General features: G+C 44.3%; 1 protein-coding gene across 2 annotated transcripts in view; it reads right to left on the reverse strand.

Annotated features, from left to right (window-relative positions):
• The window catches only part of TMEM132B (transmembrane protein 132B), a 463,877-nt gene that overhangs the window by 17,777 nt on the left and 429,602 nt on the right, over window positions 1–16,498 (reverse strand). For both annotated transcript variants that reach the window (XM_075012547.1, XM_075012549.1), the window contains one exon: window positions 2,417–2,622. In XM_075012547.1, coding sequence (XP_074868648.1) covers window positions 2,417–2,622 — 206 coding nt within the window. The remainder of the gene's footprint in view (window positions 1–2,416; window positions 2,623–16,498) is intronic.

Consider the following 16,498-nt stretch of genomic DNA (forward strand, 5'->3'; position numbering starts at 1 on the left):
CGCTGCATATTCCTTAAAGTCTCATGTTACAGGGCACAATGACTTTGTTACGGATAAGTCAGTGTAAGAATTAAACCATGGGCAAAACTGTAAATCACTGAAACCAACTTTTGTGAACGCTTTTTCATATTCTGAGCTCTCCTGTTTTAATTGTAAAATCAAATCTACTGAATCGTCCTGATCAACGAGACAAAATGACTGAAACGATACTGTCCAAAGTGCTTTTTTGCTGATTTTCATGAATTTACATCATGGACAGAGGCTCAGGAAAAAAGAAAGCAGGGACAGAAAGTGACTCTATTATTGGAGTCCTGTGCTCCATTACTGTAATGGAGAAGGAGCAGCAGAGGTCAGATGGACTAATCCACAGGAATGAGAAGCTCAGCTGGATTCAGAAATGTCAAAGAACCTACCTGCGTTCTTTGGGAAAGAGGAGATTAAAGGGGATCTAACACCAGTCCCTTCAGAATTTTGTATAAAAGATATATCAAGACTTATTATGCTACATTAGTAAAGGAACAAAGACTTAAACTCTAGAAGCCTGATTTACAGCTAGTCCCTAATATGATCTATTTTTAGGGGCAACAGATATTGTACTCACAAGTAATTATGCCCATTGTTTTGCACCTGCAATGAATTGTGCATGCAAAAATTAGCATTTGGAGGTCCAACTGCATGTTTTTCAGGCAAAATGGTTTCAACAAGACAGCTCAGAGTGAGATGCCACTCCAGGGCTACGTCTACACTAGCCCCAAACTTCGAAATGGCCACGCAAATGGCCATTTTGAAGTTTACTAATGAAGCGCTGAAATGCATATTCAGCGCTTCATTAGCATGCGGGCGGCCGTGGCACTTCGAAATTGACGCGCCTCGCTGCTGTGCGGCTCGTCCAGATGGGGCTCCTTTTCGAAAGGACGCCGCCTACTTCGAAGTCCCCTTATTCCCATCTGCTCATAGGCTGTAACTATGGCTATGTCTGCATGGGCCAGGGGGTTAGGATGCAGTAGCTGAGTTTCTGTGCAATGAATATATGCCTGATGCAAAGCCTTAAACCGTAGCTCCACAGCTACCGTGCAGTTGTTACTATTCTTTAAAATTCTGATAACATCACTACGAGATGAGCAAGTACAACGCCATTTGACAGAAGGGGAAACTGACGCTGGCCTCTTCAGTAACTTGCAAACTATAACTCTGGAAATCTCAGTTGGGATTAGGATGCAAGAGCTCCAGGTACCCTCTGCTCTGAGCTATGTCTTTTATATTGTGCCTTTTTTTTAACACCTATTGGTATGTCTACACTGCAGTCAGAGGGTCTACTGGCAGTTTGCACAGACATACCTGAGCTAGCTTCAATCTAGCCAGCTCAGGTACTGGAGCAGTGAAACTGCAGCTTTGCAGCCTTCAGTGTGGGCCCGGGTGCCAGCAGCAGTGGCGCCATGGGCCCCAGGACAAGATGGGAGAAGGCCCATCTCCTCCCCAGAAGGGATGGGGCCAAGGGCAGAAGAGGCAGGGAGGGCCTAGGGCATTAAGCCTTGAGCACTGCCGGTACTGTGGCGCTGGCTCCCCTGCCCTTCCAGCCTCAGGCAGCAGCACACCCGCAGCAATTCAAAGGGGTCCAGAGCTCCGGGCCCCTTTGAAATGTCAGGGCCAGGGGCAACTGCCCCCTTTGCCCTCCCCAGCAGTGGACCTGGCTAGCAAGCTTGTGAAAAGCCTATGCGGAAGCCTGCGCTGCCATGCCTGTGGTCCTCCAGTTCCCAAGCAAGCGAGATTACAGTGAGCTCAGGTATGTCCACACAAGTTGCAGTTGTACCCTTGGTTGGAGTGTAGCTGGACCCAATGTCCAGACATCTGCAGTGCTGCCTGCTGGGAGGGCTAGGTCCACCTTCTCTCCTCAGGTTCCCACCCATGCGGTTAGTCTTGATTGCATTGCATTTTCCCAGGGTATAAATGAGGACAGAATTTGGCCTCCCATTTTCACACACATGACTGTTTAAGGCCAAGGTGGACTTCTGGTTTGAGCATTGGCTTGCTAAACCCAGCGTTGTGAGCTCAATCCTTGAGGAAGCTATTTTAGGGGCGAGGGATAGCTCAGTGGTTTGAGCATTGGCCTGCCAAAGCCAGGGTTGTGAGCTCAGGTCATGAGGGGGCTATTTATGGATCTGGGGCAAAGAGATTTAAAAAAAAATTGGATGGTGCTTGGTCCTGCCAAGAGGGGAGGGTACTGGACTTGATAATCCTCCCAAGGTCCCTTCCAGCTCTACGAGATGTGCATCTCCATATATTTCTAGTTCTTAAACTCTGCTTGTAAATGGGGTGTTCTACCCTTATAAAAACAGAGCCTGCAATTGACCCTGACAGATGTGAAAATCCTTGGTCATATGCATGCACGTAAGTCATGCAAACACAGCCATCGTACCTCTTATTGGAGGTGACAGGTATCCTCCAGCCTTTGATCTGGCTAAGTTCTGTGTCCGAGATCTCTATCTGCAGAGGAAGGCGTGGAGCCCAGACCGTCACTTCGAGCTGAGTGGTAAAATGCTGGTAAGTAAAGTTCACAATGGTATCCACTTTGCTTTTCATTTCCTTGCCATTAACAAAGATGGAGTCGCAGCTGTCAGAAACCTTAAAAACAAATTCCAAGATTAATTACAAAACGGATGACAGTTCACGAACATGCAGTGGGAATGATATATCAGCACAAAGATATTGCTAATAAAGTGACTAATCTGTATTGTATTTTGAGCTTTCTCATTAGTATCAAACAGATACAAGCACCCCAGGGAAACAATTCTGCATTCCTCAACGGCTACTACTTAAATTACAACAATAATTCAGGGATGTTATATGACCAGGCTTTAGCCTTTTATAGTGGACAAATTAAATTCTCCAAGAATCAAACTTCATGTGCATCAAGTTTTGTTGAGATCTTACATAAAAATCTAGAAAAGTGGGAGAATATATTAGTAAAAAAAAATCTCAGACCTATAAAACAGAATCCGTCTCTTTTCTGACTAGTGCTGTAAGGCTCAATGCCAAGAACTTCTTGTGATCCATAACATGCGTTCAGAACTTCAGTGTAAATATTTGCTTTATAACTTCTAAGTGGAGTGTAACCAAAATAGCCAATGCACTCTCATTTGTTGCACTGAAATACTTCCAGGACAATTACTATATGGAAACAACTAATAACCTAAGTGTGCAAAATTACCTGGTGACCCCTAAGTGCACAGCCACGCTCGGGCATGTTAGGGTGAATTGCATGGGCACTTGAACAATGCAGTGAGGTACATGGGATGGAGGCAGGGTCCAGAGACCCTCTTAAATTGTTATAGGGAAATTTGCCTTAGCACAAAAAAGGCTAAAACAATAACCCCAGGGCAAGAACTGAAGAATCCAGTGAATTGGGTAAGTCTAAACCAGTTAGCACTGGAACTCACTGAGTTGCTTGCTGACTGCACTATCAGCAGTATGTGACTTCAGCACCCACATTCTCCCAGTATAAAATGACAAAAAGGAAAAACTTATAGAGGAAAGACCCATTGCCCCTGACCTAGCAGCCCAGAGGCGCCAGGTGCGTACCTTAAAAGGAAAAAAGAAGTATGAGATGTAATGTTGTGTAAAATGGGGAGTGGGGCTGAGAGGGGCTGCAGGTGAAGAGAAGCAGAAGCAACCAGGATGTGATGTGTCAGGCCTCCGGTGGAGCCAGCAAACGGCAGGACCATAAAGAGGGGCAACATCGTAAGGAGGAGGAGGAACTCCCAAATCCTGGAGAGACCGGACGCTGTCAGCGACAAGGCCTGATCACCCTTCGCCGCTCCTCCCGCCTGCTTGCAAGTTAGATAGAGTCGGGCGCCAATACCTATCGGTACCGCAAAAATCTGTATTAGTAGTATAGCTAGTTCAAGTAACATGATTCAATGGTGCGTCTTGTTCCTGTATCTGCTTAACTATGTAAGTAAATGCTCTCAGTAAATGCTCTCAATAACTCTGTTTGTATTCTGTCTGTTTGTATCCTGTCCTGTGGCAAGTCTGTCTATATGTTGATGTGTTTATGTTTTAGTTTCATGAGCCTGTAAGGGCCACGTGCAAGGCTGAGGCAAAGACGCCCCAGAACCCCCGAAAGGGCTTTGACCCAATGACCAGGAAGTTCTGAAAGCAGCTGCCTCAGCTGGGAAGCATGAGCCACTGAACCTCCATGTTCTACAGGACAGAGTGTTGTTTGTGTCGCACGTCACACCTGCCTATTAACCCTTAAGTAGTCCCATCCCCTGAAACTCGAAAATCACACTTCTTGGGGATAGATAACAGCTGTTAGAAATTGGGATAGATAACAGCCAATGAATTCCACCAACCCGTGGGCTGTTTTAGATAACTACTGGCAGTTAGAAAAACCCCCGGGGGTGCTTCTCTTTCTTTTGGGCATAATCCCATTCTTCCTGTTAGTAGTGTGGTGTGAGCCATAGCTATAACGACACCAGTTTCGTAATAGCAAAATCAATCTCAGTGGTGCGGGTCGTCACCGAGAAGCAGGCCTCCTTTTTCCCAGTTCAACACTTCACTCACCTCTCTCCTCCACCCGTATTTAGTACTTGGAGCACAGTATATTTGCTCCTCACTAAGCCCTATCCTTCAGCTGCAGCTGTGCAGATAGATCCACTCCATGCTCACAGAGTCCTATTGGTTTCAGAGGTCCACTGGCACAGATCCAATGCAGGGTTGGGGCCTGGATTATAAACTGTGTCCTGTAACAATATTAACCTAGAACAGAAATTCTTTGAGGCAGAAACCATTGATTATTACATGTGTGTCCACGTCCCTGGTGCTGCTGCAAGATGAATAATAATACTTCGCATTTGTTTTTTTTAAATGAAAGGCAAGATGTGACAGCTGCCTGAGAAGTCAGCCTACTCTGACTGTGCCATGGGGGGAGGGACCTGATCTGTAGTAATCATGACTCACATCATTCAATAGAGACTGTCAAATAAATGTCACTCTTGCATCAGCACTGCTTTGTGTCACACCATACATAGTGTCGCAACGCAGAAGGAAAATTAATTAGGGACAGGATTTAGAAATGGAGTGATAGGAACTGTCTGAATTTCATTGGATGGATAAAAGGCCAGAAAGCCAAAAACCAGAAAATTGGCGACATGGGATTTTGCTGGTGGACCCGAGGTCTATGGGGAAAAGAGAGGTCTGAAATCCTTACAGACTGGGGGCCCTCTTTGCTCTCCTCTTATGTTGCTTTTGCAGAGGGGAAGGTGAAACATTTCAGCAGAGAGGACAACAATGGTGTGGACTTAGCAATGTCCATCTTGAGTCTTTTGGTCGCTCAGGTTCCATGTCCTAGCATGCAGACCCCAGCAAGCTGGACCTACAATGTTCCAAGAACTGAATCTATGTAACCTGAGAAGAACTTCAGAGACTTTCAAGAATCAGCAGGTAACACCGCTGGCCTGCATCAATAACTGAAATTGATGTATGTAAAGTATTGCTTTAACAGTTCTTCTCTCTAACCCTGTTCTTTCTTTTTTGTATTAATAAATCTTTATATACTTAGATCTAAAGAATTGGTGAGGCTGTTGTTTTGGATAAGATTCAGGTGCATATTGACCAGGGTCTGGCGGTAGGCTTTTGTGGTCTTGAAGAATCTGTGTGGTGTTAGGTGAAACAGGATTAAGAGCCCCTCACCTGAATCTGGGGGTTGTTGGTCTGGGCTGGAATAGTGGTTGAGAAGTCTGGGGGTTTGCTTGTGTGGCTTCTGGCTGGCCAGGGGGCTGGCAGAAGTACTGCTGGGGCTGGTTGGATAAGCCTGAGTGAGAAGGAAATCCCAGCCTGGGGCTGTAAGTAGCCCTGGATTGATTTCTCTAGCTGTGCCCAGAAACCCCATCCTATCACAGCAGTTGGCAATGGAGTGCCTACCCTGAGTTATGGGCTCTGCAATAGATGCCCTGTAAACCACACACTTAAACACCTGGTATGGCAAAGTGTGCAAATACTGCCCCTCTCCAATGCTACATTTGGTCATGGTGCAGACTGCCACTTAAACCCCATCCCCGTGCTATCCCCAATCCATAGTAGGGCCTTCTTCCAAAGGACTTTCCAAAGTTTGCAAGGTTTGGCTAATAAAATGAAGACACTTGTCTGGGGAGCATGCTACTTCCACATCGTTGCCTGGAAAGTAACAGACTAATAAAATCATCTGCACACTTGATAAGGAGTGTAAATGGACTTTAAGCTCACAGTCACAAAGGGTAACATAAATTAAATCAAATGTATTCAAACCCACTGTCGTTCCCCTCTTACAATGTGTCACAAATGTCCTGAGGAATTTTTAAGCACATTAATCAAGGCCGTTAATGAGAAGAGCAGTTGAGATTCTAAATCACAAAGGCTACATCTAGGGAGCTTTGTTCAAATTAATCTGAGACAGATATAATTAAGAAAACTTGAAGAGGGAAGGATAAACATCAAGATCCCATTGGAATTAACTAATATATGATAAGAGAGAAATGAATATTTCAGATCGTCCCTTTAGAGACAACCATGAAACTCTAGTCCTGATAGAATTGCCAGAAACCTCACAGGTGGGGGAGACAGGAGCAAGATGTTGGGGAAAACATGTTGCTCCTGGTAAAAGTCTGCCATAGCTGCCAGTTCTCTCTCTGCACATGGGAGCCACTATGTGCTGCTCTATGATATTGAAGGGGGTTGCTGTTGTTTTTGTCTTGCATGGCATTGTACACCCACACGTTTCTTTTGAACTGCTGATAAATATCTGAGTGACCAGGAAGAGTAGAAGACGTTAGAAGAACTGCTGTCTGGCATGTGGGAAGACACAGGAGTGGTTTTAATCTTATGCTTGAAGTGGCCACCCCAATTCTAAAATGCACAAAGACGGCATAGTTTAATACTTCCCACCACGAGCTATAATCACCTGTCTAGGAAAGTTAAGGGGGCAATTTTAGAATGTTTCCTCTATCAAATATTACAACCAGGGGAGCGGAGCGGGATGTCTAGGTATCTACCTTGGGATTTAGGTCAAATGATAATGAGGTGTAATTAACCTTTCTTGGCTTTGTAATAGGTGGTGGTCTCCAGCCCCCACAAGTAATTCTACAAGGCACAATTTCTTCTGTACAACCTCTCGCACCCTCCACATTTTAAACTAATCAGATACTAATGTATCTAGCAATCCAAAAGAATAACTATGAAGCTGTTTAAAACACAAGTCACTGAACGTTTAGTTATGCATTAGGTGAGCAGGCAAAGGTGGAAAAAACATTAACACCACCAGCCAAAACTCTCCTGCGAGATGAATTTTTTTCCATCTTCAGTTCCTGCTTTATTCAAAAGCTCGCATTTTATCCTCAATAGCATGCATGGTTGACTTAGGTTTTATTTTAATAATATCTATCTGGGCAAACATGAAAAATTAGACATGAAAATGTAAAGGTTATTCTCCCAAGAACTAAAGTTTGCAAAGAGATTATTCAGCATGCAATGGGGAAGCAAGGGGGAGGAGAAAATGATTTGATTCTCCTAACTCAGTTGGAGACAGTAATAAAAGTAGAAATGCCTAGCTCTTGTCTAGCGTTGTTCATTCATAGCGTGCAAAGTGTTTTGCAAAGGAAGTACACATCATTACCCCCATTGTATAGCTGGAGAAGCTGAGACACGAGAGATGAAGTGATTTGTCCAAGGTCACCCTGCAATCAGTGATGGAGGTGGGAATAGAACTATTGTCTAAAGTGGTCCTCAAAGTCATGGTGCTTCCAACTAGAGATACACCTCTGTACAATTGCATGAGAGCAGAATCAGCTCCCCACCTGACTATAATCTTGGCATGAAAGTCACTCCTGTACAGAGGGCTGCTTAACAAACACTTAAACCGGCTCTCAAATTAGGGCTCAACTAGTGTATAAATGTTGTGCTGGTCATATGGACAGGAGTGTCTTTCACCATGAGTGAAGCACCACCAGGTTTAGAGGAATGAGATAAATAGAAAAATGTGTATATTATGTAGCCAGTGTTATTGCACAGCAAAACCCAGCCAGGTAAAATCACTGAGTGAGCCACCCGTCTCTCCTTAGCCCTCCATAGCATGGAAGAGCAGCATGCAGTATCGCTGCAACCTTTCAAATATTCTACCAAATGGGTCACCTCAGCCACATGCACCCAGGCTGGGGACAGTATGAAAGACGGGCATAAGAATGACCAATCAAGCGTATTATAGATCTCAGTAAAGGTCAGAGGTGCACTGTTTCCTGTTGATTTCCAAAGAACGTGAGATGGATGCAAAATCTCTGGCCTGTGGCTCAGACTGTAAAGAAAACAACTGTGATTTTTTTTTAAGTGAAAGGCAAGTAGAATTAATGGCTCGTTCTTGTTATAAGTGTAAAATTATAATCTTGTGAATGTCCTTAAATGCCAGCCTTAGCCACCTTTTCTTCAGTATTCTTATGAAACTTCTGCAGTATTGTTCTCAGAACTTCCTGAGCTATTTCAAACCCTCGAGATTGTGTGGTTTTTCTGAATGATGCATTCTGCTGTGGGGTGCTGGCCCCATTCTGCGAAACTGCTCCCATTTTGGATTATGGTGCCTGCTCATTATTATTAATGTTAAGCATTTGCATTAGCAGGCACCGTCTGAAATGCTCTCGGCTCAAGGAATTCGGCTAGGAGCTTTGGAGCTAGGAGGAGGCAAGACAATAAAGAATCTTCTTTTCTTTCGTCTCATCACCAAGTTGGGGGAGCTGAATGAGCTGAGATCTATCCTACAGAAGGAGAGTGCATCCTCAGCATGATTTCATTAATTCCTTCCCTTGGGCACTTTAGTTATTTCACTGCTGGAATGGCCTCTATGGCCATGGGGTGTGATTTGCTCCACAAACCATACACTAAACCCTTCCCTACTCATTGCCCTGAAGGTACTTGTTGTCTAGCTACCACGCTGTAGCCGGCCTGCAACACAGATAGGGTCCTATGACTTGGGCAAATCATAGGCATTTATGTGTGTGAGGCCTCTCAGAAACTCAGGGGGGTGGATTTTTTGAACTGGTCTGCCGCACTGAGGGTAGAAAATTATTACGCCTATCATCCTAACCATGATGCCGTTGATGCCAAATGAATCATACACGTTAAATGGCAGATGCAATACAGATGAAAAGATCTTGAGCCCTGTCATGAATGAATGCCTATAAGGCATTATAAGCCCAGAGGTAGTGGGTTCTCTGTTTGGCAAGCAGCCAGGTGAGCCAAAGGGAAGAGAGAGGGGGATTTTTGAATTGAAGCAGTTACCTCCATTGCGGATCTTTCTTTTGTGTGTATGGAGGTGAGAGACACAGAGATGGGTGAAGCCTGAGCCAGGCTTAGAGGATTCAGCAAATGTCCAGGCCTCAAAGGAATTGGGGCATACTGATTTGTAAGTAGAAAGGAAAAGTTTAGTCAGACATAACCAGTTTTGTTTTTTTTTTGAGTTGGGGGACAGGGTTGGTGCAGGACTCCTCAGGCTGGCTGATGTAGCTCCCTATGCACTGTAACTTTTAAACTGAATCCCAGGGAAGTAATTGTCTGTGCTTTAACACACCTTTTTTCTTTTAGTTGCTCTGTAACACCTAGCAACCAGCTATGCTTTATTACATAAATCTTTTGTTAATCTCTGTTACTTTTGTTAATAAATCACTTTTTAAGGCAGTGATTTAATTCCTGTGTCCTAGAGAAGTGTGTATGTATAAACATGCCTAAGACTGAAAAATCAGCTATCAGATTGCACCTTCATTCTTTTCCTTTTTTTGTTTTCAAGCCTTCTCCTCCAGGAGGGTTAAGCACTTGGGGTTACCCCGGGGAGACATCCCAAGTCTGTCCGCCTGGGTTCTAAAGAGCAATTTTCTCACGTAGGTGGTGGCAGTTACCTCCCAAGGTCAGGCAATCTGTGACTTTGGGAAACTTTTAAGCAGAAGCCTATAGCGGCAAGGTATTTTTAAGGTCCCTTTGTATTCAGAGTGTCAGAGTGGGGAACAGACTTGACAAGCTCTTTTTAAATAAAACCATTAACAAAACATATGGCCATGGTTCCATTCTGCAACTCCCACTTGTGGTGAGTGCTAATTACTTCATGGAGGAATCCAATTGGATGCAATGAGCCTGCAAGTGCGAGGAAGCAGCATTCAGTATGAGCAAGGGCTACAGAAACAGGCTTTTAAATCAGGAGCCTCAATGAGGTATTACAGACTAGCGCAGGTTAACACAAAGCACCTACAATAAGAATTTAGTGAGGTGGATTCAAATTCTCCATCATGCTAGTTAACTTAGAGGACGTGCCCTGGCTGCCAGTATTAATGGCTAGACTGAGCCGGGCATTCAATTACTTCTTGCTGTTTTGGAGCTGGTTTCTCAGCTTCATTAGTGAGTTCTACCAAGCATAGATGACAAGAATGATGGAAAGATTCTGCAAGAGGAAGATGTGGAGCTGTTCCAAAGGGACCCCAAACCCTTTGTAATGTGTCTGAAAACAAGTAAAAATACTCCCAACATTGGCAGAAGAATGACTCCCGGTGGGGAAAAGGGATAAAAAACAAATTCCTTTAATGGTACATTAAGCAAATAATGTGATTGAAGATAAAATAGGGTGTGGAAATTACATAATCACAATACCTCATCTTTTTCTCCCTGCTGAAACCTCTGCAAGGGTGGTCTCCTTGACTGCTGTATTGATTGATTGGAAAGAGGGAATGATGGAATTCTAAAAGAACAGTACTTAGCCTTGGCCATGATCAGAAGTACTATAGATATTGATAGTTAAAAATCATCCAGAACAAGAAAGCACTGGGGTTTGTCTGACTTTGGGCATATGGTTAGGTCCTATTGACTTCAGCATCATTATACACGTGTTTGCCTGCTGAACAGAAGAGAGAGATTTTCCCAAATGGGGGCCTAATTCTGAAACTGACTTGGACCGCGGAGAATAAAGGTTATGCTCAGGAACACTAAGTAGTTTGGGAATTTCTAAATATGCAACAGCATCTCCTGACGTGCCAGGCTTTCCCCAGGATCTGCCTTTCCTTTACTGACCAGGCGAAGTGTAGCACGCTAATTCTCCCCCTCCCCATGAAGTTTGAACTGGATGTGAGCTTATCCTTTGTTCCTCATCCTAAATTTTTATGGAGTGTCACTGTGCTAATGCGCGACTGCAAAGCTTCATCCTGTAGGTCAGGGTGAGCAAACTGTTCACACGGGGCCCCACTTTTCATCCTTGCAATTAGCAGCTTCTCCTCCCAGCCTCCATGACCTGTCTAACGTAATCCAAACTAACAGAAATTTTGGTTATGTTCATATAAAAACAAAACCCTTTGGCACGTGTAAGAAAATAAGTGTGTAGCATGCAAAAACTTCATTAATTGGTCTATAAATGTGAGTGCACCTACATGTAAGCAGTAACATAGTTCAACATTTTTAATGAGATGGATGAGCCTGAGACCCAGCAGCCAATTGTGCTGTGCCCTTCCCCCCTTTTGAAATTTTATGTGCGCCCCTGTGGTGGCCCTCCCCCCACTTTGAGCACGCCTGCTGTAGGCAGCAAGACTGGGGTGGAGGCACTGATGGGTATCGCTTGTATGGTGAAGTAAGATCCAATGGGCTTAAAGATACCATATGAATAGAATAGACAGAGCTACATGCTGCTGCCCCATCCTAAATTGCAGGAGGTTGTGTGTAGCTGAGGGCAGGAATTTGTTCTATTATCCTTATAATACACTTCTATCTGTGTAATTTCTTCAATGGTCAGGGATGTTCCCAAGCAGGGTTATTTCTTCCCTTGGGCTGATTGTGTGCAATGGAATCTGTAAATTAAGTCTTGTAAATCTTTTCAGGCAAAGATGAGGGGAGGCTAGGCAACTGGATACTGAAAGTAGAAATGATCAAAGCAGAAGGTTTATATTCCCTTCATTTTAGACATGTACAAAATAGCCCTAAAGTGTCATTTTAATGTCTTTTTTCCAGATTAATATTTTAAACTAGCAAATTAGCCCTCTTACAAGTACTTCTCTCTACAGTAATGATACCATCCCGAGGCAGTTTAGGATACAAGTGTGCGTTGCCCAGAGGGAGCCTATTAGATATATCCTCAGCCTTGTTTCCTATTCAAACATGTTAGTAAAAATGGAATTAATGTACTAACCGTGCACTGTGTTTACAATAGTGATTATTTTTCAAACTATACTGCTTTTACCAAAGACAATTCACATTCATGCATTACAATATTTTTGGTGCATTTTTAAGTTTTGTTCTGTGACCCTATGGAAAACAAGATCCAGAATATCCATGACATTTTGAAATATGTCCCTAATAGTCCTTAAAACAGAAGACGCTGGAAAGAACCAATGTTAAGACTTGATTTCATCCTTATTAGCAGTATTAAAACACATGATTTCAACAGCAGCTCCACCACTAATCTCTCCAGGGTAAACAAATCCTCTCATTGAGACGCACGCATCTACACTGCAATTATCTCTTCATGGTCATTGGGTTTCAATTACTTTTGTTTTTAAATATATGTTGCTCCTTTAATTAAATGGAAAAACATTCAAATATGCAAGGTGCAACCTTCAGTTTCCAACTCCAATGAGCTCATTACATCAGAGCTTGCCCTTCAGATGAATCCCTAAAGGCAGCTTAAAGTTGTCACGACAATCGAATTAAAGATTCTGTTCTTGCTCCAAAGGAGCTCTGCCCCACGTATTCTTGGACATTGATTCCTTCGCTGTTTGGAGGTAACACAGGTGTGCATACTTTATGAAAAGGTTGGAATTTAAGGGGTTAATGCTCTGGACAAGAAGGACTAAAATTATCTGCCTGGTGTTGCAACTGGGCCAGTTTGAAGGGAAATTAATTCCTTCTCTGGCCCAACAGGCTGTAAGAGGGAGTCAAGAAGTGGGGACTGGTGGGGAACTTGACAGCAGAATCTGAGACTTATGCCATGTCTATGCTACCAAGTTTGGTCATCAAAAACTATCATTTAGCAACAAAACAGTGAGAATTTGCCTACACCCAGCAATGCGACTTTTATTGTGGAAAACACCCAGTTTTGGTGACAAAAGACTTTTTCTCCGACAAGAGACTTTTTCTTTTCTCCTCCCCTTATGTCAACAAACAGCCAGTGTAGACACCAGGAGGCAGGAGTTTTTTGTTTTTATTTTTATTGGCCTCCAGTAAGTGCCCCAAAATCCCCATACTGCCACCCTGATCAGCTGTTTTAAACTCCGCTCCACCATTGTCCTTTGCAAACTCCAGGAATTTAAAATTCCATTTCCTGCTTGCTGGCTCAGCATGCAGAGGCCTCGTAGTATATTCCCAGGTAACCATGCCTGGTTATCTCACCAAACACTCTCCCACTTGGAGCACAGTGGAGCTGCTGGAGCTGATCAGTCCATGGAACGAAGAGTCTGTTCATTCCCAGCTGCGAATGACATGGGACACATATTGGCACATTTCTTGAGGCTGGTGCAAAAAGGACTATCTACGAGCAGGACACACTGCAGTGCAAAGTGCAGATAAAGGAGCAGAGGCAAGCATATAATAAGGTGAGGAAGACAAACCGTTGCTCTGTTGCTGCACCTAAGAGTATGTCTTCACTACGTGGAAGATCGATCTTCCAGGGTTCGATTTCATGCACCTAGTAGTTGACAGGAAAGTTTCTCCCATTAACCTCCTGCTGTGAGGACAGCCAGGTAAGGCAATTGTAAATAAGTCAATTCTAGCTACGCAATTGCCATAGCTAGAAGTGTGTATTTATAATCGACTTTAATGCCCAGTGTAGACCTGCCCTAAGACTTGCCATTTCTAATGAGCTGGATGCTGTCCTTGGTAGTGACCCCTACGTCTGTCACCGTGGATACTTCAGAGGGCAGGCAGTCAGCAAAAAAGACCTAACCCAGAGGATGAAATTATTGGCTACATCTATGCTTACTGGGAATGTCGATGGCTGCTATGCAATTTTTGGCTTGCCAATTGCCTTACCTAAAATCAAAGTTGCAGCTGTCGACATTGGTCTCTGTCCCCACTGCAAAATGTTGATGGGAGCACTCCTGATGACATTCCTTAATCCTTGCGGCTCACAAGGAGTTCTGGGGTAGACACTGATCCTGGAACATGCCGCATGCACGAAACAGCACCCCGGAAGATCGAACCTAAGCGTTCATTCTTCACCAGCCAGTGCAGATCTAGCCATTGATGAAAAGACTGAACTAGACAAGAATGTCAAGCTCTGAGCAGGGTTGCCAAGTGGGGCAGGCAGCCCAGAACTATTCTCCACTCCTAAAGTGCACAGCCCATCTCAGCAGCACCCCTCCAGGGAGCAGGAAAAAGATGATGAGACACAGGGTAAGTGTCTCTGACTTTTGGAGTGCAGCCGGGGTGTCGGGTCTAGAAAGTGAGAGGCAGGCTATGTGAGCTAGACATTGCCATGTGTAACTAGTTGGTGTGGCCAAGCAGGATGTTTATGGATATTGAGATTTCGATTTCCAGAGAGAGGTTCTAGAAAGCTTCCTGGAGGTACTTGTTAATCTCTGCTACAAGTTGGTTGGCAGTGCAGCTTTGTTCCTTTCCCCATTGTCGGAGGCTGTCTCACACCATTCTGCAATCACTAGTGTAGGGGCCAAAGCAGCACACAGGTAAGCTGCATATAGAGCAGGGCAAAAGCCACAAGCCTGCGGTAGATGTACCCTCACAAGAGACTAACAAATTTATTAGGTCATGAGCTTTTGCGGGCAAAACCCACTTCCTCAGATAAAAAAGTTATACCCTGTTTTTCCTGCTTACTCTCGGCAATGAGAGGTCTCTTAGAATTGTACCTGCCTGTGGAAAAGTGTGGGATAATTTAAAATGAGTTTCTTGCGAAGTTGCACCACAACCCCTGCAAAGACTGTGTTTTCCTCCGTCGGTGTCCATAACCCCAACCCAAACACTAACCATGCTTCGGGTGCTTGGAGAGATGGGTGCTTGGCAAGGGTCAGTGAGAAAGTGATTGCTATGTTGCAAAAGGTGCTTGTAAATGAAATGTTTCAATGTTGTGCTGGAATTTAACAACCTCTCCTTTGTTCACCGTCTACAGCAGCTGAGACCTTGCAGTTCACCTAACGCACCCCAGCTGAACTTCTATGACAGATAAGAAAGAGGCCAACATGAAGCAAAGCAAAGGGAATAAAAGCAGTGATGGGAAACCAAAAGGCAGGAGAGAAGGAGAATTAGGCATTTGCTAGGGGTGTGAATAACTGGATGATAAAAGTAACTGAAGAGCGACAAGAGCTGCTCAAGTCTTCGATAATGCTGCAGCAGGACCAGGTCTGGGGTAGACATCTGATGTAGCATATGTAACACTTCTTCATCAAGCAACCCCCTTTTCTGCCCACGTGTTCCTTTTAGTATTGTAAAATTCCTCAGTTTCCTCTCCATTCCACCCCTCTCAAAACTTTGACAGTGATTCTGGACCTTTCCAAGCCCCTCATGTACAGGCAAACATGTATGGTTTGGTGTGTTTTGCTGTACTTTCCCTTGATCAATAATGGCAAAATTTAATAACAGTACAATGTTTTTACATTGTGTTCCACAAATTCCCATAGCAATTACTTCAGTCCCTTTCATGCATAAATATGTGGCCCCTCATTGTCAAATTGCTCCCTCAAAGCCACCCCGACATTAATAGCAGCCCTCTGGGCTCCACTGACAGCCCTAGTATCTGTCTACTCAAACTCTGCAGCCCGACGATGTGCCTCAGTAATCCGCCCCCAGCTAACCATTTCACCCTAAAACTTTCACAGATTATGCAAACTGCAGCACCTGGCTATACGATAGCAATATTATCCTCGGTAAGATCTAGCCTGCCACTGAGACACCATCATCACACCTTCAATGTTCCCAATGCACGTTCAACCAACATGTGGCATGTGCTCAGCCTGTTTTAAACTTCCCCCACTCTAATCTTGTGGTCTGGAAAGAAAGTATCTACCTGCAGTTTTCTGTACAGGCCATTGTTCCTGAAGATACATGCACCATGCATCTTTCCAGACCAATCTGTGTTGATGTCTGTGAAATGTCGACAGTGATCCACAAGCATCTGCAATACCATGGATAAGTATCCCTTCCTATTGATGCACTCTATTGCAAGGTGGTCTCGCAGTAAAATCTGAATATGTGTGCCACCGTTTGCCCCACACGCACGCTTAGGGAAGCCCACCTCTGCAAATCCATCCACTATGTCATGCACTTTGCTAAGAATCATGGTCTTCCACAGCAGAATGTGATTTAGTGCCCAGGATACGTGCATTAATGCAGCCGCAACAGAAGACTTCCCCCCTCCAGATTGATGTGCAACTGACAATAGCAGTCTGGAGTCGCCAACTTCCAGACAGAAATTGCCACATGCTTCTCTACTGAGATGCCAGTTCCCATTCTGGTGTCCTTGTGCTGCAGATTGGGGGCCAACTCAGCACACAGTTCCAGG

This window comes from Carettochelys insculpta, chromosome 18 (assembly GCF_033958435.1).
Source record: "Carettochelys insculpta isolate YL-2023 chromosome 18, ASM3395843v1, whole genome shotgun sequence".
Classification (NCBI taxonomy): Eukaryota; Metazoa; Chordata; order Testudines; family Carettochelyidae; genus Carettochelys; species Carettochelys insculpta.